The following is a 23,214-nucleotide window of genomic DNA, read 5'->3' as shown; positions in this document are numbered from 1 at the left end:
CTTTTTATTGTGCCAAAAACATTTACTACATGCATGAAAGTTGTAAAGTCAATTGGTAAGTGATGCAATTCATATTGGTTCATAATGTCAAGATCGGTGCATGCAGTAATTCAGTCCCTTTACTAACATGTTTAAATACTTACTTCGACGCAGCTTGAAAAATGTTTGAACCCCGTGTACACTCCATTATGAGATGGATATTTCTTCCGGATAGCACACAGGACACAACTTGGCAGAATGCGTCTCTTGTGTTTGCCCATTCTTCTCCATATTAGATATGCAAATTGCCGATATGCAGCATATCTCAACTGTCTGTAAGTGAAAGTAAATTATATTGCAGCACATATCTGATCTATATCAAATCTCACCTGTTTGTGGGTTCTTTTCCTGATAATGTAGTACCTTGCTGTACAAGTGCCACTTCAAGCACAGTCCTGTTCAGACAAACGTCTTTAAATTTTCGGGACCTTGTAATGCATTGTGCATGCTTCTGCTTTTGAGTGATTTCGTTAATTTCTTGACAGCAGCAGCAGTCCTCTTCATTGTTCATTGGAATACAGTGATGGCACGAACACCTATTAAAAGTGAAGTGTGTTTAAAATGGCATCAAAGACTACCAAAGAAGCATTTGCACTCATGAACACATGCAAAGAACTAGTATCAAATTAGCAAGTGCACCTTAGCTTGATACATTATCAAGCACGCAGCACTTATACGGCCAGCCCTGCAATTCGGCCTGCGCACTTGCTGTATATGGCCACAGAATGAGAGAGGACTACTTTCCGCTAGCAGGCTTTCTAAACGCAGCGCGAAAAGATCGGAGCAACGAAAACAAAGACGGCACGAGTGCGGACTGACTGATGATAACTGGTGTTGGAAGGCCTTATGAATACACGAACTCGTCCAAACCTAGATTTTGATTTACTGCGAACTCCTTCGTGTTAGCACGCTGAACGGAAGGTGCATGTTTATTTCCCGTCCTCGACGCAGGTTTCGTCGCAAAGCGCCGCGAATTTTCTATTTGCACGAGTGTTGTAAAACAGCCTGCACGCAGCTACCATAACGCAGTGCAAATGTAGAGTTTGCATGTGCTGGAAAGCCGGCGCACGCCAGGACGCTACGCTCCCGCCCCCGTCTCTCGCGCACAGCGAGAAACCGACCGTCTCACGTAGCCGACGGAATTCGCCGCCTTTACGACTTCGGTTACGAGTAGTGTGCGGATGGCGCACAGATGAAGGTCACTACACCTACTGCATGAACCGGGAAGCTTTTCACGCGTTTGAACCGTCTTTGTAGGTTGCGGACAGCTTTGGACAGCGCACAAATGCTGACGATCGCATCCCCGCTTACGTTCCACGAGGAGGCATGCAGGAACACAACACTGCAGTTGTTTGACCGGAAACGAGCTCACTAGATCGGCGAGATCAGTAGATCGCTTTGCAAAAAACATACTCACCAAAGAGCGTTTCCAACACGAGGAGATCCCAAGACTTCGCTTTCGTTCTCGTCGAAAGCACTGCTCGCACCAGCATCGTTTGCTTCTTCGAGAGGCCGGCTCTTAGCAATCGGCTCGTACATGTAGGGAGCAACGCCGAACTCTTCAGAAAAACGCAGTCTCTCTAAATTTTCCATTACCTCTTAATTTTCCATACAGCACCAAACTACCTGGCACCGCGCTTCATGTGGAGCGGCAGCGGTCGGTCGCTAAAGTTGACGTCACGGGTCGCCCGACCAATCACAGGCGGAAGCGAGACGCGTGAGGTGGGCGTGTCCGCTGCTGCACTTTTCGTCGAAATAAAACATATTTGCGCTTTCTTTCGCACAATTTCGATACGATATTCGAATTCGGAGGGTTGAAAACCATTATGTACACATGTTCACTCATTTTTTCTGGGAAACCTTTCAGCTTCCCTTTAAGCAGAACTAAACTGAAGGGTTTCAACCACCAATACCCGAACATAAGCAGCCTAAGTTCACGAACAGCCTGTTCTTACCCTATTGCAGTGGCGTACTTATCGCACGTACTGGTGCCACTGAACAGTCTGGCCAACTCCATAGGTACGTAATCACAATCGCGCTAGCTTTGGAGTCTCTCTTCAGAACGCGTACTTGCGTCGTACGTAAGCATTTCATCACGCTTACTGACATTTGTTCCTCTATTTCATACAGGACATGTAACTTAACGAACAACTAAACTTGCGTAACTTGCGCACACCGCAGAACCCTTAAAAAATTGCGTCTGCTAATAACCCGTTCTACGCACGCGTACTAGAGAAGTCAGAATACGGCTGCCCTCAACACACACGAGCAACCCAGTCATAAACATGCTTCCTTCCGTCCGTATAGGACACTCGCTAATGGAACTACGACCTCTTCTCAGTGCAAATGATGCACTAACTGAATATCTACGCGCTTAACCTTAGAAAATCCAAAAAGACTTATATTAAAAAAAGAAGGTTAGCTAATACGTAAGCGCGTTACCCTAGGCCTCTCACCGATAACCTTGACACTCAGCTTACTCACACACAAAAACAAAGAAAGCCTATCTACTCTTAATGAACACCTCGCGAAACTAAAGTTTTACTTAAAACGCATCTTTCAAATCTCAGCGCTTCTCGAACAAAACATAAAGCTCATACCTTACTTATTGAAAGAAATACTAGCCTCAAATCGCGAAAATTTTCACAATGCTCAAAAATAAAACAAAACGACACCTTTCACTTCTACTGAAGCTCCCTTGGCCTCATGCAAAAGTTTACGTCTGACTCATACTTTTGAGGCGTCCTCGAGGTGGTCGCGGTTCGGAAGCTTTTCTGGCTACTCAGGAAGAACAAAAGGGCTGACACAGTATCAGCTTTTCCAAGACGTTAGTCTCCTGCCAATTTGCGTCCTGGCGGCCCGCTTTCATCACGAACTCGACTGACCGCGTCGCAACTCCCTATCACCTCGTCTCGTCTTGCAACCCTGCGCTCCTTCGCACTACATGCTGCATTCCGAAAAGAACGACGGAACGACGAGGAACATAACTGCCCCGTGCCCTATGTCCGCGTCCGTGCAGAACATGCTTCTCGGTCTCTCTTTGACCGGTGGCCCGAACGTGCTTGATGCGCACGTGTCGTCAACGACGATCGCGCCTTTCTTTTCTTCGCGCCCTGCCTTTTGCGTCTGTCGCCGTCTTTGGCTGCGCTACATTAGCCACCGCATTCTGATCTTTACGGCGCTTTTTCTTTGAACTCCCTTTCATGCCGCTCTCTCGCGCCTCGTGCTGGCCGGTACACATCTCTTCGGCCCGGATCAGTCTCCTACTCGCACAGTCTGAGTGATTATCATTTAAATCTACACTCTCTCTGCCTCGACTGGCGGACAGCACAACCGACTCTGGAACAATGCAGTAGGCTTTACTCGAATTACGCGACTCGCACTCCTGCGAACTGCCCTCTACTGCACTGCCCAGCTCCCGCTGTGCATCGGCACACAGCTCGTCGGTCTCGGTCGCTGTCTAACCCACACAGTCCGTATGATTCATAACTAAATCATCGGTCTCTCGACTTGCTAGACTGGCGGAGAGCTGCACCAATCCCTGAACAATACAGTTGTCTTCTCTTGAGCTACGCAGCTCGCAATCCTGAGAACTACCCTCAACTGCATCGTCCAGCTCGCACTTCACTTCGGCACGCAGATCTGAATCGACATGGGTGCTCGCGTCTGTCGGGTCAGCAGTGCTCTCTACTTCGTTAGCCACCTCGCTAACATTACAAGCGACGCACACGCGCGGTAACTGTGCCAATTCATTCGCAGCTGCCCTAGCTGTCTCTACAGTGCTCTGTTGGCACAGCACCTCGTCGCTCTTACTCTGGCCTTTAACGGCCTCTGCTGCCACTAAGGCATCGTTAGCTGCTAGCACTTCGAGTTCACTTATGAACGTGCTGCTAATCTCGCAGGTGCTACTACTTCGCTCGGCTTTCGACCAAAATTTGCTATCTACTTCCTGCCACTTTCGCTGTGTCCAGCCTATAGATTTATCAAGTCGCTGTTGACTTCGTTCGATTGCCTGCTCCAAATCTTGAATCTCTTTGTTCAATTCAGCAACGTACTGCCTCGTTACTTCTGTTAGGCCTTCTTCCTGCGAAATTCTTTTCAGTTTTTGCCTTGCTTCTTCCTGTTCTTGCCTAAATTCTTCCTGTTCCCATTTTTCGCTTACAATTTGTTTACCCATTTGTTCTATGAATTTCAAATCATTGTCACTTTCGAGAATGGTCTTACGAATCTCTGATTCCGTCAAGTCCTCCTCTACGTCTACCTCGATCTCTTCACACAACCACAACAGGTCAGCTCTCGTCAAACACAATAGGACTATGGTCGCTACTTTAAGCTTTGGCTCTGCTGCCACACAATACTTGCTGCGATACCCATGCAAATCAGAATACAAGTAAAAGATCCCAGCGAATCAAATCTACACACACAGAGAAATTGAAGCCTGGTAAATCTTACTGCCAAAACCAAACGCTTACCCACTGAAGCAGCACCATATCACCAGTCCTTCTCCGCCGTATCCGGTCAGTTCAAGAGGTGGTCAATCTCAAAGCGCCTCCAACGTGATCAGGATGCCGGTGAGTCACCATGTGCCAAAGTCTGTGAGCTGCCGTTGCTGTCTACGAGTCGTAGACCGATCTACGAGCCGTAGGCCGATCTCACCGCTGCCATTTAGTTGTCAGAGTTGGAGGATGATCCCACCTCTGGCATCCGTTGTAAGGGTTGTAGGTCGTAGGCAGGTACTTGGTAGGACGAGACTAGGCGAGCAGGATTTACTTACAGATATTTACATTTAGCCAGAGATACATTCGACAGTCTGGCGTGACTCCCAAATGGAGCACGCAAGACGAAGCATACAGCATGCGAGCACGAAGGTCCAAACATACTGCTTATTGAGCACGAGCACACAGCTCACGAGCACGATCACGAACACACTGACGAGCACGCTGACGAGCACACCCTAGCAGCCGACAAATGGTCGCTTATATACACTCCGTGCTCCCTAGATCCCTAGGTGAGGGAAAAACGGCAGTTCACCGCCGATTCGCAGCGTCCAACGTCAACGCAGTCGACCCGCCTTTTAGGAGGAGGAGGGCTCATACACACACGTACGCACAGCTTTCACTGCCCCCACCGAGGCCAGACGGGCTTCGCAGAACTCGGGGCTTACTTCTTGACCAAAGGAGGCGCCTCTTATTCCCCAACCTGACCCCCCGCCGCGTGGCCCCCGGTTCTCCATTGCCTTGCGTCTTGAAAGGCGCGTGCAACGTTGCCGTCAGATGTATTCCGTCCGGAACTCCCTTGCTCACAGCAGACCAGATCGGCGGTGGCGGGTTCAGTAACAATAGTTGGTCCGCCGATCGCGTTTAGTCACAACGGCGCCGAGGGGGTGTTGAAGCGGCACCTCGAGGTCTCTACGAAATAAGTCACCGCAGCAGTTGTGGTAAGCTTCCATGGTTCTCTTCGGGGAAGCTCGCAACGCTCGCAGCTGCAGCTGGCTGAGAAAACTTGCATGTTGCCATGCACCTCGGCAAGCCATTCCTAACAGCGGTGGCTGAGGAAGTCTTGGATGTAGTTGTACATCCTGGCGCCGACTGCCAAGGTTGTAAGGTTATGTAAGATAGCTGAGTGTGTAACGTTACCAAATGCCTCAGCAAGATTCACACCTAGGATAGCTTTGGTGTCGTTGGTTTGGGAATCTATAGAATATGATGTTTTAGCTGTAGGAAGACGTACTGTGTGGAAAGCCCAGTACGAAATCCAAATATGCAGGTGGGCATCAGATCATTGTTTTCTAGGTACCGGCAGAGCCTGGTCTGGAGTACGTGTTCCATCAGTTTGCCGACAGACGAGGTCAGAGAAATGGGTTTGAGGTTAGAGGTGAGCAGAGGTTTCCCAGGTTTAGGTATGAAAACGATTAACAACTTTGGCCTCTTTCCATTGCGGTGGGAGGGTGCCCTTTTGCCAGCACCCGTTAAAGTATGCGGTAAGGGCCGCAATAGATTCGGCCTCGAGATTCCGTAGTGCCTTGTTCTGTACCGCGTCTGGGCCGGGGGCTGAGGACGTGTTAAGTCTCTGGAGTTCAGCCTGAACTTCTGCTTCTGTAATGGGTTGGTCGAGGAAGTCGTTAGGGGGACCTGCATAGTCGGGGTGTGTTAAAGGAGGGTGTGCGGGGAAGTACAGATTTCGAAGTTCTTGGAGGAGTTCCAATGGAAGTGTATCGGAAGTATGTATAAGTTTGGTGAGGTTGTGTCTTTGTTTAGTCTTAGACTGTGTGGAGCCTATTAAGTGTCTAAAGAGGTTCCAGGTCTGAGGTAAACTCATATTCCCATCTAGCTTGTTGCATAGTGACTCCCAGTTTTGCCTTGAGAGTCGCTGCGTATGTCTCCGTCTCTTTGTTGAGACAGGCGAGGCGGCGTCTAAGTGTCCGGTTCCAACGCTGCCTTTGCCAGCGTCGTTCTAGGCCTGCTTTAGCTTCCCATAAATCTAGGAGGCGGGAGACAACTGTGTCGCTGGGGTAGTCCTCCCATAGGGGACGAGTTACGAATCGGACATCACTTTGTAGTGGTTTGGACCATTCGATGATATCCTTGATGGGGGCGGAGGTGCGCGCTGTTCTACATGATCGGAAAGAATCCCACTTCGTGAAAGTGGAGCCTCTGGGAGGTCTGCGGGGTAGTTGAATGTTTAAGAGAATGTCGATGATGGAATGGTCACTACCCAAATTCTCTTGTATGTTGCACCATATATGTGGCGTGAGGGAGGCGATGTGCGAACGTAAGGTCTGCTGTAGTGTCTTTACCGACGCTGGTTCCCGTGCGTATAGGAGAGGTAGGGTCGGTGAGCAGGGAGAGACCGGTTTGTTGCGCTGCTAACCACGCCCGACGGCCTTTCGCTGTGTCATGTGGGTAACCCCAGGCCGTATGCGGGGCATTAAAGTATCCCTACAACGAGTAAGGGGCACTTGTTTGCTATGCGCTTCGCAAGTGTAAAGAGGCGTTCGAAGTTGCTATGTAGGCACTTTGGGTAGCTATATACATTTAGGATGAAGAGATTGTTCGCTCGAGCGTGTTGTGGCACAAGCTCAATTAGAAGGTGATCAATGTCTTGGATCGCTAGGGGATGGGAGATGGTGGTGATTGAGCGACTAACTAGAAACGCTACCCGGGAGGGTAGGGGGGGATGTGGGCAGAATAGGAGTACAGCCAGGAAGGGTAAGTGAGTTGGAGGGTTCCTGCAGGGCAAAGATGTCGGGCCCCGTTGCACAAGACAGCAGTTGGTGGACAACACGACGCTTCTGGCCAAAGCCCCGGCAGTTCCACTGCCAAAGTTTAAGATTGCGGTTTGGAGCTGCTATCATGAGAGTCGATAGGAGGGGGAGGAATAACGGGGGCGGGGGTAGTCATCAGCTATGGCAGGCAAAGGGTTGTCCTTTCCTTCTGTTGCTTCAGCCTGCTTACGTCTATATGGCGCGGAGTCCCGCTTCGGGAGGGCGGTTGAGTAAGAATTGAGCCGGGACTCAAGATCGCTACAACGGTCAGAGAATTCTTGGGTTAGCACGTCTAATCGTTGGTTAAAAGCAGCATTGTCTTGTGTCATGTGGATGACCGCGTTTTTGAGGGTTGCACATTCCTGGTTGATGTCAGTAATAGCGTCCTGCAATTTTGCCTCAAAGCGAGCAGCGAAAGACTCAAGCAGGTATGGAATTAATGTCGTCTAGTGAGGTGGCGGTGGAGGGAGGGGGTGTTGTGCACGGAGTTGAATTTGTAGAGGGTTTCGTGTCAGCCTCCATTGCTAGCAAATCAGGAGAGGAAGTAGGGTTGGAGTGACTGGGCAAGATATGGGCAGTGGGTGGGTTGGGGTGGGAGGCTGGGATGCGGCAGGAGCGGGGGCAGGTGGAATGGGAGATCCAGAGGCAAGAGCCCTTATCTGGGCTTCCAGTTTGGCGATATGTTGACGAAGGGCGGCGGCTTCTTTTCGGGCTGCTGTAGCTTCTGCTTTGGCGGCCGCTGTCTCCTCCTGGGATTTCGCAAGGACATGTAGTAGATTGGGAGTCGCTGTCATGGATGCCGTGTGCTTGTGAGAAGACAGGGGAGTGTCCCAGGCTTGCTTGTGTTGGTTGGACGACAACTGGGGAAAATTGTCCCCGGATGTGACCAATTCTCTATGCTGCGTTTGTGGGTGGCTCGGCTGTTTCCGTGTCTGGTGAAGGTTTCGTCCTTTGCACGATCCCTTGTCGGTAAGGTGAGGGCCCTCGCACAGAATGCACTTAGGCGTGCAAGCTTGGTTCTTGTTGCGGATGTTGTGTTCCACAGCGGGGGCAAAGATTGGTCTTGGGGCTTACTTAGGCATACGTCATGACGGTGACCTGGTTGTCTGCAACTGGTACAGGCATCCGGACTGCCGCGGTATGGGGTGCAGTAGTGGATGGCTCCCATGTATTTGATGAAGTTCGGGTCTGCACTTGCGTCGAAGGTGATTAGGATGGAGTGCGCCTTTCCCATGCGTCCGGCTGGTAGTATGGTGCACTCTGTATTTCTTCTGACCAGGTCTTGGTAGAGTTGCGTTGGGGTATCGTCGTCGTAGGCGTTTGTGATGACTCCTCTGGTGGGTGTGCCACGTAAGCTGCGCACGGGTAGGTTCGGTCTCCAATGGTGAGGGAGGTCAGCGTCTTCGGAGTCTCGGCTGTTGGGAAGTGTGTTGTTGCCATGGTGAAAGTATTGTTGGTCGGGTGGATGCGCAGGCAGAAGTCGTCCGGTAGAGTGATTCGGAGCTGGGTCTGCACTGCCTGAGTCGAGGTGTTGGAAAGTCTAGGAGTCGCACTTCACCTCACGGGCGAACGACCACTCTAATAGCGTTGGGTGGGAGCGGCGGCAGGTGCTTGCTGCGTTGCAATGCGAGGCGAGCCTCCTTGGTCGCAGGTGGTAGGCGGGCTGGCGCTTTGCCGCTGCTGGTTACGGCTGCTGCGTGGCGCGCCGCGTTCCTGGAGTTCGGGTTTGCTGCCTCGGAGGTAGCGTTGTCGGAGCGTTGAGATGGTTTCGGCGAACTGGCTCGTCGGGAGGCGTAGGCTTTATATAGAACTGGTGTCCGATCGTCTGACTGGAGCTCTTGTGCGGCTACGGTGTGGCCTTCAACCGTTACATTTATGTTAACGGCTGGCGTCGAAGGCTGTGCTGGCGGGGTCCGAGTGAGGCTTAGCTCGGCGGCTGAGCGTCTCTGGCCTATAATCGTTCTTAGCACAAAAGCGGTCGGATTTCGCCCGGAATGGGCGGCTTCCCTGTCTTCCTTAGGCACTGCATGATATTGCTTTTCGAGCAGATTAGTGGCTGTAGGAGAGATTGGGTAGGAGTAGCACGTACCGTTTGACGGAGCTGATGTTGCAGGCAGCTGATCGCGGTGGCCCCTTTGGGGCAAGTCCCTCTCGCCCTCACGCTGGTGCTCGTCACGCTTGATAAATTTCTAGTGCAGCGTTCGGCTGCACTGCTGCTGACAGGTGCGGCATTAAGGGGTAACAATACATCAACGATAAAAAAAATTTTCACCGATGGATGGATGTTATGAGCGTCCGCTTTGGAACGGGGCGGTGGGTTGCGCCACCAAGCTCTTGCTACTATGCTCCCTAATATTCTACCTAGGTTAACCAATGAAAAAAAAAAACCCTATGAACTACCACGTTCAAATTTTCTGATCCCCCATTGCGAACTGTGCTGTTGTGCGTCTCCGCCTTTTGTCGTTTCCCTACTTTTCTTCCACCAATCCTCTAATCGCCTCTTACTAATGTCTATTTGCGGACCTGTTTGCTTTACCACTGCTCCCGCTGAACCCAAGGGCTTCAAGGAGGCCAGTGGTGCCTAAATCGACCGCTGGGTAGACGTCTTCACGTTCTAATAAAATATGCTCCGTCGTTTCCCTAGCTTTACCGCAGCAAGCACATGCTTCTTCTTCCTTCTTATATCTCGCTTTATGGGTGCGTGTTCTAAGGCATACCGATCTCGCTTCGAAAAGCAATGAGCTTCCCTTTGAGTTATCATAAATGGTTTCTTTCCTGATTTCGTTTTTTCCTCTTAAGTAGTTACTCATGGCAGGTTTCTTTTCCATTGCCGCCACCCATGAGATTAATTCAGCCTCTCTGACTTTCCGCTTGGACTTTCCACCGACGATCATGATCAGCTCCCTCTATACGCGTTTTTATTTCGCGATGGCGCGGACAAGCTGTCTCGTGCAGCACGTTGCAAACAGAGCGAAGTATGGCGTGACCGCTAATCGGGGGATCGCGGGAGGCAGCGCGCTGGTGACGCATGATAAGGCACTCGCTGCATGCTTTGTCGATGGCGCCATCGGTGAAGAGACGAAGGCGCGCTACTATGGCGCCATCTCGTGGCAGTCGTCACCGCAAAGCCCTTCTTGCGCGGCACCGCGCTTTCTTCGCACGCTTTCGGCATACCCTCCTCCTTCGCTTTACGCCTCATGGTTTCGCTGAACCCCCGTCATCCACTTTCTTCGCTATCGCAGTCTTTCATCCTCCGCTGCGTTCAGCGTTTCCTCTTTCATTGTTCGCTGTGCCCGTTCGCTCGGACGCCGACGTAAACGCAAGAACGGGAGCCAGCTGCGCTCAGGAAAGCACATACATACATACATCGGCAGCGCCTCAACAGCGGAAATAACTTTTGCTGACACCCGCTCCCCAATGACATGGTGGATTCACGGTGGCCAACGCAGCGCGTGCCCTTTCCGCTACTACGCCCGCCAGTCTGCTCTGCCGTGGCGTCACGACCCGACATGAATTGTCTTCCCAGAGGCCTTTATTTCCCAGTTTCCCTATCACAGAGCTTGTTTTCTTTTTTGTTCAAATTACCCTCAGAACGTTCATGTATGCATCTCAAATGCGTATATCTACTTTACCTGTTTTCTAATACAATTTAATTTTAAAGCTCTTGTCAATTCAACGTGATATTAGTGCTAGGCAGAGGGTCCAGAAGCATGAGTATGCTGCACTTCCTTGTCCAGTTTTCATCGAGGACTCGGCTGTTAAATGAAGGTAGAAACTAATGGTAAAAGAGAATTTCAAGTTCTGTGTTGATGTCTGAGAAATTAGCTATACTGTAATCGTAAATTGTCTTTGTCACATAGTCCATAAAGGGGACTGGAATGTCTCAATTTAGCTGATGTAACTGATCACCACTGCATCCATCGAAGTGTGTTATCTCTTTTATCCTTTCTGGTGCTGTTGTATACATTAGATCTAATATATTGGTCTCAGGGGTGGGTTGGTTTATGACTTGAGTCAGGTTGTAATAAAGTGTCAAGTTGAAGAATTCTGTTGAAATATGACAAGTTGATGATAGTTGAGCCTAGTTGATTAAGGGGTAATTAAGATATCTGATGAGATAGATGCTATCAGTAGGACATAGCTCAGTTGCCTTAGTAATACTGATGCGCAGCTCATTAACGAACAAATGACCAGAATCTGGCAGATGGTAACAAGCACCTATCAATAACTTAATGGAAGATATTAAGCAGGCTGCCTAGACAATTTTGAGATTTGAATTCGTGTTAACTGAGTAAGGTGTTACCGCCCTCTTTATTCCTGATTGATTCGATCATGCCTGTATATGTTATATAAATCCGCATCGGGAAGAATTTCATCGTCTGTAATGTTATGATTCAACCATGCTTCTGTGACAATGACGTTGTGCGATTCACTATCGTCTAGGAACGAAGAGAACAGATTGCATTTTGGCACGATGCTGTGGATGTTTGCATATGACAATAACCGTGAATAATGATTGATACATGCACTCGACTCGTGGGGATCATTTTCACATTTACTGTGGCCAAGTTATCTGCTTGTCGGCACAACACTGTCTGTAATGGTGTTGTATACGAAGGTCTTAGATGCCATGTGCAGTTTATCAAAAGACAACCTGAAAGGCTTGTTTTGAGCCTTTACAAATGCGTTTTTTTCAAAAGTTTTTTTCTTATTCTTTGAGTTTTGAGTGAGAAATCTTCCCCGATGGTAAAGGAAGTACCTTTCAGTTTACGTGCAAAAGAAAGAATATGCACTATACCATTGAAATATGTTAATTTCGCTATAATTGGTCTACCCTTCTTATCATCATACTTCCCTAGTCTGTGTACTCATTCAAATTTTGTGCTTGTTGTAGTTATGCCGAGCTTTTCTGAACAAAATTGGATGTCTTTTTGCTCAGATGCTGCCCAGTCTTCATTACAATCGCCCACCATTCCAAAGAGAAGATTGCACCATTGAAAACGATTTTCTGCATTATCACACCTGGATGTTATTAATGAAAGTTGCTGCAAGACAGAACGAAGAGCATGTTTGGGTGTGCTGACTTCATCAGAACGTTGATTGGCGATTGATGTTTCCAGCGTCTTTATCCTTCCATTGAAACGGTTTAACTCACTCTGTGAAACTGCCTCCTGTTCTTTCGCAGCTTTAGCTTCACCCTCGTTAGTCTTGCACCTCTCCAGTGCGGCCACTCTTACAGTTAAGTGCTTAATTGCTTTCTCAGCTGCAGCCTCCCTCCCTTTGGAACTGTTGAGCTCCCCTAACAAAGTATCTCTGCCTGCTTCCAGCCTTTGGTTTGCTTCGAGCACGGATGCATATGCTTCATCTAATTTCTGCGATCTTGTGTACCTGCCTTGCTTTTATAAGTGACTCACTATCTCTAGTGAGTCACTTATTCACTAGTATCATAGTCACTAGTATTCATAGCACTGTACGCTATGTATGAAATGGATCATTGTACTTGGAAAGAGAGGTTATGAAATGTAGTCAAAATTTTGTCACATTTAAAACTATCCATTTGCTAATAATGTGTTACAACAATACCAAGCTTACATGCATTATTTTGAGTTTCTGCTCGAGGAATGGCAGCTTTTTTAAGAGTGACAAAGAGCTGAGCAAGCTGGTACGAATTTACGGTAGGGAAACGCAGACAGCTAGAAGAGGTATGAGACAGTCCTTTTAGCATTGTTTTGTCCTTGTTTGTTCCCTCAAGTTTGTGTTTTGAACGCATCCCTTTTCACAGCCTTTTTACATTGTTAAGAGTTTACTGGCATCATGTTCCTTATCATCACATTGCCACATGCTTGATACGCAAGGCCTACCATTGAGAAACACCTTTCACCTCTGTTTGTTGTCAACAGCCTGTGCACTGAACCGTGGTCTGGGAAATTTTTGGTCATGCAATATATAAACAAAACCAAATGACATTGCCTTCTATCAATTTTTGTGAATGAACAGCTTTCAGCATTACACAAGTACAATGTGCACTTTGATAAGCACAGTAAGCAATTTGGTTCAGCCTTCCTCTTACAATCACTTTTGACAATGTTGCATTACTCCTACCATGATGTACTGCTTAGAACCAGCTTATGTTGCGACTTTAAGTGCTGCAATGTATACTAGCTGCAAGATCTTTAGAAGCCTCTCTTCACACCGGTGATGCTGCATGGAGTAGTTACATAATTTATCAGTACATGAATTTCAACAGACACTCCACAGGAGTGCATGGTTTTCATTACTAAAATGCCAACAGTGCCATCTTGCCACTTTTATGTTGTGAGCGACCTTTATTCAGTTGCATGCATTGCAACACGAATTTCTCTGGTGCGTTTACCTATAAGTGCTGTGAAATATTTGCTCTCTTTTATTACAATGCTTGAATATGCAAAAAACATTGGGAAGTCTGTCACTAAATGGACTGCAAGCCCGCGACTATACTAACTGTCACTGAATCCACTAACACCAACGATTGCCTGTCTTACATACAGCAATATTGTAGTGCACTTTTTGCAGCTGCGACATCTGTATACACAGACTTTGCATTCTGGTTTCACATACATCAGTTGTTCCAACTGGAATTTCCACATTTGTGAGCACCTAGTAGAAGACTGAATTATCGTTGGCGTAGCTTTATAATGTCAGCTTTGGTGAGAACCAAGTGAAACAAACTAAAAACTGCTTGATGGAACTTTTTGGCATTTTAAGATCATCACTCTAACAAAGCAAAAGTAAACCTGCAAGCAACTGTGACATGCCTGAAAATTCGCAGTGCCGTCGGTTTCTTGTCCATGATGCACAAGTGATTTTGCTGGAAAGTTCAGCACTCCGAACAATAAAAATTGAGGCACAAACTCTCCACTAGGCAGTTGTCTAGTAATAGCATTCTTTAGGATATTTATATGAATTTTATACTCTACTTTCGAGACCAACACTGCAGTATTTTAAGAGATAAGCAACTTCAAAGGATACTATGCATACTGTACAATCTCTCCAATAAACTCGTTTTATCACCCATCAACCTTGTGTTTGGTAAATGAAATGACCAAATAGAAATATGCCAAGCTTTTCAACGCACTCTCTTGCCTGCGAGAATTTCATATAGGGTGTTCCATGCCACCTGTTGATGCATGCTTCAGTGGCCCAATGGTTTCAATATCAGGCTTCTGTTCTGGACATCGTGTGTTTGAATCCTGCGATCGGACATTTTTAATGGCATTTATTTAATCATTTACAAGACAGTACATTGTTTGAAATGACGAGTTTACAAAGTCACGAAGCCGTCTGAAGCCAGAAGGTCAAATTTTAGGCCAACCTACGTGCTTCCCATAATTCCCATGCTGGCTCAACTCCGCAATGGCCCACACGGGAGCCATTGCACTTCCCGTAGACACTAGCACCAGAGTTCCCTCAAGTAATTATTGTATAAAATTCTGAATTTTTGGCTTTGGATGAATGTGTGTCGGCGGCTTTCTGACAAAATATCACATCAGAGGTACGAGCACCTACAAGTAGGTGGCAGCAAGCATGCAGAAGTTTGTGTGCTCATAGAAATCCACCTATTCAAGCCTAGACGGTGCTACGGATTTTCTGGAGACACGGAACGGAAGAACAAACGGAATGGAGCAGCACATGACCATGGTCACGTAGCCAAAAAATGCTACGCATTAAAAAGTTCGTGTTTCTGCAGCTTCACTACAAATTACATGTAAGCACACGAGGATGGTGGTGATATGCTACCACATCGCATGCAAGAAAAATGCTGAGGTGCTGAGAAGTGCCACACCATTTCGACATTGTTATTTTGGGATAAAAATATTAACAGATGACTACGATACTCCCAAATGCGAAATTTGAGTGAAGCTCTATACGCGTTTTCCTTTTGCAATACAATCGCTGGCACGGACAATCTGTCTCGTGAGGCACATTGCAAATGGAGCGAAGGGTGGCCCGACTGTCTCACTAATCGGGAAATCGCGAAAGGCAGCACGCGGGTGACCTGTGGGCGATTCACAGCAACTGTTGCAGACACACCTCTGTTCATGGTTTACTTTGTTTCCATGTATGGTATCGGTGGACGTGCTACTCTCACGCCATCTGATAGCAGTTGTCACCATAGCGTCCCTCTTGTGCCGCACTACGCTTTTCTTCTCACGCTTTCGCCATCCTTCTCTACTTTCCACCTTATGGTTCTGCTCCAACCTCCTCCTCCTCATGCTCTTTCATCCGTCACTGCACTCTGCGCTCGCTCTTTCAATCTTAGCTGTGCTCGTTTGCTCGGTGATGCCGAGGACACCGACACTTAACTCGGGAACGGGCGCCCAAGAGCTGCGATCTAAAATCTGGGTTGATCAATATTCTTGACTGCACAGCGGCACATCCGAATTGAACCAAAGGTGTTCACAGATGCTGCACACAGAAGCAAAGTTGTCATTTAAATGTTTTTGAAGGTAATAATTAGCAATGCACTGCATACATATTTCTGCCGACCAGATCAAGTACTACAAATCTACCCTACTTCCTCCGTGCTCCTCTCACTCATCCCCTCAGCTTCTGGCGTCAAGCGCAACCCATGTTACCCAACTTCTGGTTCTGAGCAGAACCTCTGCCATCTGCTACTACTGTGACAGGCAACAGCGCTTGAGATGGGGACGAGGATACAACAGGACCTCCTCTCTTTTCAACCTCCTTACCCATTATAATTCCATACCAACAATGCTTAACGTCAACCCTTGCTAGGTACTGCTGCTATCCTTCCTACTGCTGCATAGTGGTGTGAATGTGCAACAGCAGTGAAAGTGAAAGTTTAGGAAGCGGAACTAGTGTGGGTGATAAATCGGGGTGTGGCAGTGCACATCAAAGCTTGGCGCTACTTAGCAAAAGCAGCGGTGCCGCTTGGATGGCTAGGATTTAGTCATTGGCCGATATGAAGAGCAGCACTGTTGACATGGCACGTTGTTGTGGTGAGTAGTAGCAGTGGCATTAGAATGGACTTGTGCCACCCTGTGCAGAAAGTTATGCGCATGCAGTTTCTGCAGCCATGCTTAATGTGCATTTTCTTGCAGTAACATTAGAGCTCACGCCTTATGCTTTCCGTAGCTTCAGCAAGCATGTTCTGTCGGCATCACCCTTGCAGCTGCTGCAGGTTAGTGACCAGTCGGGTGGCGACAAGGTTCCGAAGGGCCAACACCCACAGCCAGCAAGTGTGACAAAGAAGCCAAGCGTTATCGGGCCTGTCGATTCCCCCAGTTGCTGTAACATTCTGGTTGGTCCGAAGGAGCGCAAGGAGAAATTTGCTGATGTTGCTGCAATAACATTGGGGGGATGTCGTGAGAGGGTTGTGGAGGAGAAGTCACACGCCTTCAGCTGCTTGCAAAACCACACACACAGACCTGCCAACCTCACCATTTAAAAGATACTGCAGTCAAAGACAAACAATGCTGCAGCTTGGCGAAAAATACGAAAAAGTGCCGCATAGCTCGAGAGGGAGACGCTGAATGTTTATTACAATAATTTAAGCACCTTGTTCTGAAGAGACACTTGGCACTCAAATTGCAGCTTGAACGATTTGCACCAGACAGGAGAAAATTTGCCCCCAATTACTCCCGAATTATTCATGTAACGGTGGCTGAAATGCAGTAGAAATGTTTTGGACAAGCTCTAATAATTGAGCCTGTTTAAAAAAATTATGCCTTGAACATCAGTTAGAGTCCTTATTCGTATTCTTTTGAAGTTTTGCTCCTAAACTGGACACAAGAAATCATAATTTATTGGTGCTTATACGACAATCTCAAGCTCTAACCGTCTGGAATCTAATGAAAAAATAGTAAATTCTGGCAGGTATGCATGTATGTATGTATGTATGTATATATATATAAATGATTGTCAAAGACAGCATTAGAATTTTTGAAATCCGCTGGAATTTCGTTGAGGCTTCAGCACGCACCTTTACCTTGGCCTCCCTGCTCCTGCAGCTCACATTTCTTCTCAAACTCCTTCGCAATCTCCTAACCACATCCCCATATATTTTCCTTACATGGGATCAACCCAGTCTTACATTACACTGTTATTGGGATTGGCCCATTTTAGCTGGCAAGTTATTGACCAAACAGACACGCCGAAACCAAAGGTATGGTGGCTAGAGGAGTAGGTGTGCTGACCGATCTGTCTAAAGCGTAGTTCGCCACTTCTCCACATCATCATGCAAAATTGCTGCTGCACTCAGTGCGACAGCACTCTGCGGCACATGTCTTGTACTTGTGGCAGACGGCGTGCAATACATAAAGCACACAATGAAAAATTCATTGGTAACCATCAGTTTGTGCAATGAGGAGATACGGGTCTCTGTTATTGCATGTTTGGGAGCACTAAAAGAGGTTGAAACTTCTACAATGTAAAGGTGAGCAGTACGGTTAGCAGAAGCTCATCACCAAGGCCAAATAAGCAGAGTCCGCACAAATAGCGACCGTATTTCTGCCTCAGAGAAGATTAACATGCACACTTATTTGTTTGCTCTGGACTGCAAGTCAGGGGAGCCTAAAGCAGCATTGTTCTCAGCACTGACACAAGCAGCAGGAGACACCGTTTTTGGGCAAAGGACGCTTTTAGGAACAGCTCCTCAAGTGAGATTTTAGCCGTGTGGTCGATTAAGAGGTTTACCAAAGATGCAACCTGGTGCTTCTGCTCAAGCCTGTAATATGGTGCCCAAGAAAATAAGAGCAAGCATTATTTGGGAATGTGATCACACAATGTGATTATCACCACAAACACTTGGAGAGATCACAGCAACAAGCTGTGAACTAAGCCTGTGTCAAGACTTCTGTGCTAGCTCTTACGGAACTTGTCAGCTTGTATGTGTTGTCTCATGGTCGGCCACTAGATCTGGCAGCGGGAGGTTCCACGGTTGCCATGTTTTTCTGTTGGTGCGAAACTTTGCAACACGACCCTCAACCAAGTTCGATTGGAAGCATGTGAATTTCCATGCAAGGAACTGACTGCACCCCATAACTTTTCAGGAAAGGCAAGTCTGCCTATTGCTTAGACAAAATGTTGCCAGCTATGGCATCAAAGGTTGTAAGGACTTTTCACTAAGCTTTAGGAAAGGCAAACAGCAAGACTTAGTTATACAGGAGCTGTATATTCAGTACCAAGTGGAACATCCTTGCTACAAACAGTATTCTTACACGCCGTCATGGCTTGGTGGTTCTCGTGTTGTTGATGGTGAAGTCATGGGTTTGTTTACCTGCTGCGACGGCCACATTCTGACTGGGTGGGAATGCAAAATGCTAGTGTACTTAAATTTAGGCGAACATTAAAAATCCTCAGGTGGTCAAAGAGTAATCTGGAGTGCCCCACTACGACGTCTCTCATAGCTCATGCATTAGTTGCTTGTGGATGTTGAACCACATAATTTATTTAATTCAATTCGAGCACTTTGCATATTTTGACAATAGCAAAATGTCCCATACAGGTCTGCTTGCACTAGTCGGAATGGTATTTGAAGAGCACATCATAGCTGAAATCAGTGGCAGTGAAATCTTCAAACACAAACACCCATCGTCACTGCCTCAACTCTTTCACCTAGATGATACCACCCTCCTTTTAACAAGAAAGGTGCACCTCCGGCGCCGCACACATGCTCTCATACCTCCGTGTGCGGTAAACCTCTCCCGCGCGGTCTTACCCGTAGAGAGGAGGTTGCGCTTCGGAGGATCAGGGTCGGAGTTGCCCTCACTCCTGCCGTGACTAGGAAGTGGCCGCACTTTCACCCGTTATATCCTCGTCCTGAGTGTCCACTCTGCAAGTCGCGAAATGCTGAAGCCGACATCCACCACCTGCTGTGGGTTTGCCCTGCACTGAAACCGACGAGGTTCCGACACCTCGCAGCAGCGGGACTTTCGCCGCATAATCCGAGCAATTACACTGCTTGGACGCAGGGACCGCATTATCGATCCCTCTTGGACTTCATTAGGTCGGCGAATCTTTTTTCATTCATTTAATCATCCTTATTCACTCCCATCCCATACCCCTGTATGCCTGGCGGCATTTACCATCGCATTAAAAAAAAAAAAAAAAGCACACACACACACACACACACACACATATCTTTTGTCTACACCACATTCTTCCCTGCGTATGAGTGACGTGCGCAGAAGCACTGGTCTACTGACAGCAGCACCATTTTTGTGTCCTGATGCAGAGTTTACTACACTCGATCGACATGACTACTCTTCTAGACACCATACCAGGGGAGAAGGCAAAGAAAGCTTCGTTTTCGCAAAGAAGTTATGTGCTTGGAGATGTGTATTTGTTGCAGTGAGGATACTTAGGAACCATTTGCTGTCTCAATGCACAATTCCATAGAGAAAAAGCCAGTCAGTACCACATCTTTAGAGATAGCACAGATAGCTGAGCTGTGTAAGCCGATTCATTACATATGAGCTGTTGTGCCCAGCTGGAGTCTTTGGCTGAGCTGCGCGCATCGAGTCGCCCAAAGTGGCCCGATAGTGTGGCGTCACTGTGTGTAGCATATGGATAACCAACACCACCAGTACCTGTGGTTTGCTCACGACTAAGGCACTACTGCGTCTAGCTGACAGCAACCAAAAACATGTACTACACAGGAACATCAGCAAGGTATGTGGAAGGTAGCCAAACAAGTGCTTATGCTCCTAAAAGTTGTGCCCACAAGGAGGTTGGAGGCTTGTCAGCTGTACTTGCAGTGTCGCACGTGCGAAATCAAACCATGTGAAATAGGCATAATAGCAGGTTTAGTGAAAACAGGCCTGCCAATCAGTCAGCTACTCTCAACGTGAACAGAGAAGCTAGAAAACGAAACAATGCCCCCACTTGTGGCAGCCTCTGCTACCACTGCACCTGACAAGCCGCATCACCGCTTTTGCTTTCAAGCCATGCCAGTTTAATAAGCACAGACACACACTTCGGTTGCACTGGCAATGCTGTCACTTCACGTTGGCGAAGTTTCTCTTTATTCTCGCCGCTGCCCGTAAGAGAGCCGCGAGCAAGGGAATGCAAAAGACGCGCTGCTCTAGAGCTTGCCCCTGCTGCCCAGACGTTGGGGATCCTGAGACGGGTAGTGGATGGGTGCGCGCATGTGCGGTGCCGGCGGCGGGGGCACGGTTCCGGGGGGCGCCAGTCCCGGGGGAGGCGGGAGCGGTGGAAGGGGCGCCACCTCCCCCGGGGGCGCGAGGAACGCTGTCGGCGGTGGAGGCGGCGCAAACGCGATGGGAGGCGGAGGTGGGTGCAGCGGGGCCAGGTTGAAGTAGTTGTTGGCCAACTCGTCGGGCGGTAGCGGAAGGGCCCCCGGTAGACCGGGCACGGGTTCCAGCGGCGGGCCGGAGGGGCGACCTTCGGTGCTGTCGGACCCCGACGGCATCGCCTGGCGTGCCAGCGGGCGCCCCCACTTGATGACGAGGCGGCGACCACCGAGGATGAGCTTGTTGAACGTCTTGTCGGCGGCCAGCTCGGCGCTGACGCGGTTGGTGAACTGCACGAAGGCGCACTGCTGTCTCGCCAGCATGGTGACGCCGCGGATCTCGCCGTACTGGTAGAAGTGGTCGCGCAGGTCCTTCTCCGTCAGACGGTCGCCCAGGTTGCCCACGTACAGCGTGGTGATGGAAGTGTCCTCCGGCGGCTCCAGTTTCGGCATGGCGGCGGCCCGACGCAGGAGTTTGTCGGCGACCGGATCGTTGACGCCGTAGTAGCGGTCGCGGATGTTCTGGTCAGCCAGTGGATCGTCCGGGTCCGTCGGCTTCTCGTGCCTGTACGGGCACTCCTCGCCTCTCTTGCATTCTCCCTTTACCCAGAAGCTGCAAATGTGCGGTCGGTTGCGCTTGTAGTACGGCGTCGTGCGCGCCAGCTTCATCAGGAGATCGCTCGGACTCTGCGCCTTGGCGAGAGTCCCGTACGGTTGGCTGGGGTCACCGTCGGCGACGGCGCGCTCCATGTTCTGCGAGTAGTACTCCTTGTTCACGTCCGACTTGGGCATGTCGTCGCGCAGGCTGAGCGCGTTATCGCGCACCTGCACCGGTAGGCCGTAGTCCAGGTCGAGCAGGCAAGTTTGGCAGACGTTCTTGAGCTTGCTGCACGTTTGACATACCTCGGTCTTCTTGAAGCGCATCCGACCACCGGGGCACCATCGAAACACGGTGAAAGGGCGCGAGCATATCTTGCACTCCTTGCCATACCGCTCCTTGGTCATGCGTACGTAAGGGTTGTCGCCCAAGCATGTTTGGCAGAGGATGGGGAACTCGGCTTCTTCCCAGTTGAGCCGATTGTAGGTGTTCGCACTTTTTGACGTCGCCATTTTCTGCTGGCCGCGTCGTGTTTACTTTCAGTGTTGCTACTTTAAAGGCACAAACGCAACCAAAAGCAAGCGTAACAACACCTCCTATCACATTTACAAAGATTACCTAACAATGTAATTTATTAAAATTAAGTAAAATTTTGTTAAATTTGTGCACTGAGTTTTGGTGAAAATCTGTTGCTTTATGCAGCAGCTAAAAATTTAAATAAATCCAGCCCAATGGTGTCGATTGCGGTATTGCGAGCCACAAAAAGCAAAAGTCAAGGCAATCCAGTCCTTCCAAGCGCGTGTTCAGAAGGATTGAGAAGGTATGGACACATATCCTATTTCATTTACCATAAATTGGTATCATATAGCGTCTACAGAACCTAGACCCCGGCAGTGGCAACAGGTTTGCAGCGGTTGAGCCCAATAATCGCATAAATAGCGGTCCAGCAGCTTGGCACCATTCTCTACAGCTGACAAATTCATTCATTCGCGTTTTGTAGTTTTGATGGCGCGGCGTGGCCGTATCATGTCGCCAAATGGGTGCTCCCTGTTCAGTGGCGTATCTCGGCACATTGAATTCTTGCCACGCGTTTTGGGAAAGTTGGTAGCGATGGATTCTGCTGTACAAACGCGAGAAGCACGGAATTAGGCTTCCTAGCGAGAGAGACAAACATGAGACTTAATGTGTACCGCGGCGCCGCTCGGTTGCATAGTGCAACTTGGCGCGCAGCTGATGCTCGTATTCTTCTTTTTTTTTTTTTCCTCTTGGGAAACACTTTTCTCGTGAGCGATGTCGGCTTTCGCAAGTTCTGCGGACACGCCAAATGTCAAATAGTCGGCCGCTTCCTCGTTCAAATCGCCGTTTCCTGTTGTGGCGGCACCTTTAGGACCGAAGCGTCTGCAGAGCCACGTAATCCTACACGACAGTGCTGTAATTACCAAGCTTGACCGCGTGCGTAGTAGTACGCAACCTTTACATACTGCAAATTTCAGTAGCTTTAAATCGCTGGTGACTGAGGGGGACGGACAGGACAGCTTCGACTTTGTTCCGTTTATTGGTGTGCCTAATCCTTTTGATCCTTTATCCGCGTGTATGAATACTTTGCGATAGCTATTAGCGCTCTTCCGTTAACAACGGCGTCATCTGTGCGCCCTTCTCCTCTTCTTTCCCCTACTAACTTGCGAGGAGAACGGCGCGGGCAGTTTCTATACATTCTGCGTCGTCTGCTGCGGCCTTGTCTACAGCAGGTGGTGAGTTCATCATGCTGTTAAAATGCCGTGCTACATTGGCTAACTTTGATGCGTTGTGCAAGATGTTATATGTTTTACGTTAACGTGTGTCGGCGTTCGTGCCATTTCCTGCGTCGACTTCGCGGCAAGAGCAACGACGGCAGTGCCGTCTTATTTGCTTCGTCTCCCATGGATTTCCAACCGCAGCAGGTGGTTCGCAGCGGCTATTCAAACGCCGGCAATTATACGTAATCCTGAAAGGGACTGACATGATATGATAATTCATTTATGTGGAAGCAGCCTGTGCTCACTAAAAGCTGTTTACTTTCGG

The 23,214-nt window shown here is 48.6% G+C and overlaps 2 protein-coding genes across 4 annotated transcripts in view; one reads left to right on the top strand and one right to left on the bottom strand.

Annotated features, from left to right (window-relative positions):
* Window positions 1-16,819: 16,819 nt before the first annotated feature.
* LOC142572987 (pre-mRNA-splicing factor RBM22) lies at window positions 16,820-21,696 on the bottom strand. The gene has a single exon (XM_075682472.1). It carries the CDS (start codon window positions 21,663-21,665, stop codon window positions 20,388-20,390), a length of 1,278 nt encoding a protein of 425 aa, XP_075538587.1. The 5' UTR covers window positions 21,666-21,696; the 3' UTR covers window positions 16,820-20,387.
* A 200-nt stretch (window positions 21,697-21,896) lies between these two features.
* Window positions 21,897-23,214, top strand: part of LOC142572986 (tubulin monoglutamylase TTLL4-like) — a 90,421-nt gene continuing 89,103 nt past the window's right edge. For all 3 annotated transcript variants that reach the window (XR_012826189.1, XM_075682470.1, XM_075682469.1), the window contains exon 1: window positions 21,897-21,973. The gene's annotated coding sequence lies outside the window, so the exon portion shown is untranslated. The remainder of the gene's footprint in view (window positions 21,974-23,214) is intronic.

Source organism: Dermacentor variabilis, chromosome 2 (assembly GCF_050947875.1).
Source record: "Dermacentor variabilis isolate Ectoservices chromosome 2, ASM5094787v1, whole genome shotgun sequence".
Classification (NCBI taxonomy): Eukaryota; Metazoa; Arthropoda; class Arachnida; order Ixodida; family Ixodidae; genus Dermacentor; species Dermacentor variabilis.
The sequence above is the reverse complement of the archived record's forward strand: the minus strand, read 5'-3'. Positions and strand labels throughout refer to the sequence as shown.

Excerpts from the sequence above, each read along its gene's own strand:
- LOC142572987 (XM_075682472.1), bottom strand. The coding sequence starts at position 21,665 with ATGGCGACGTCAAAAAGTGCGAACACCTACAATCGGCTCAACTGGGAA.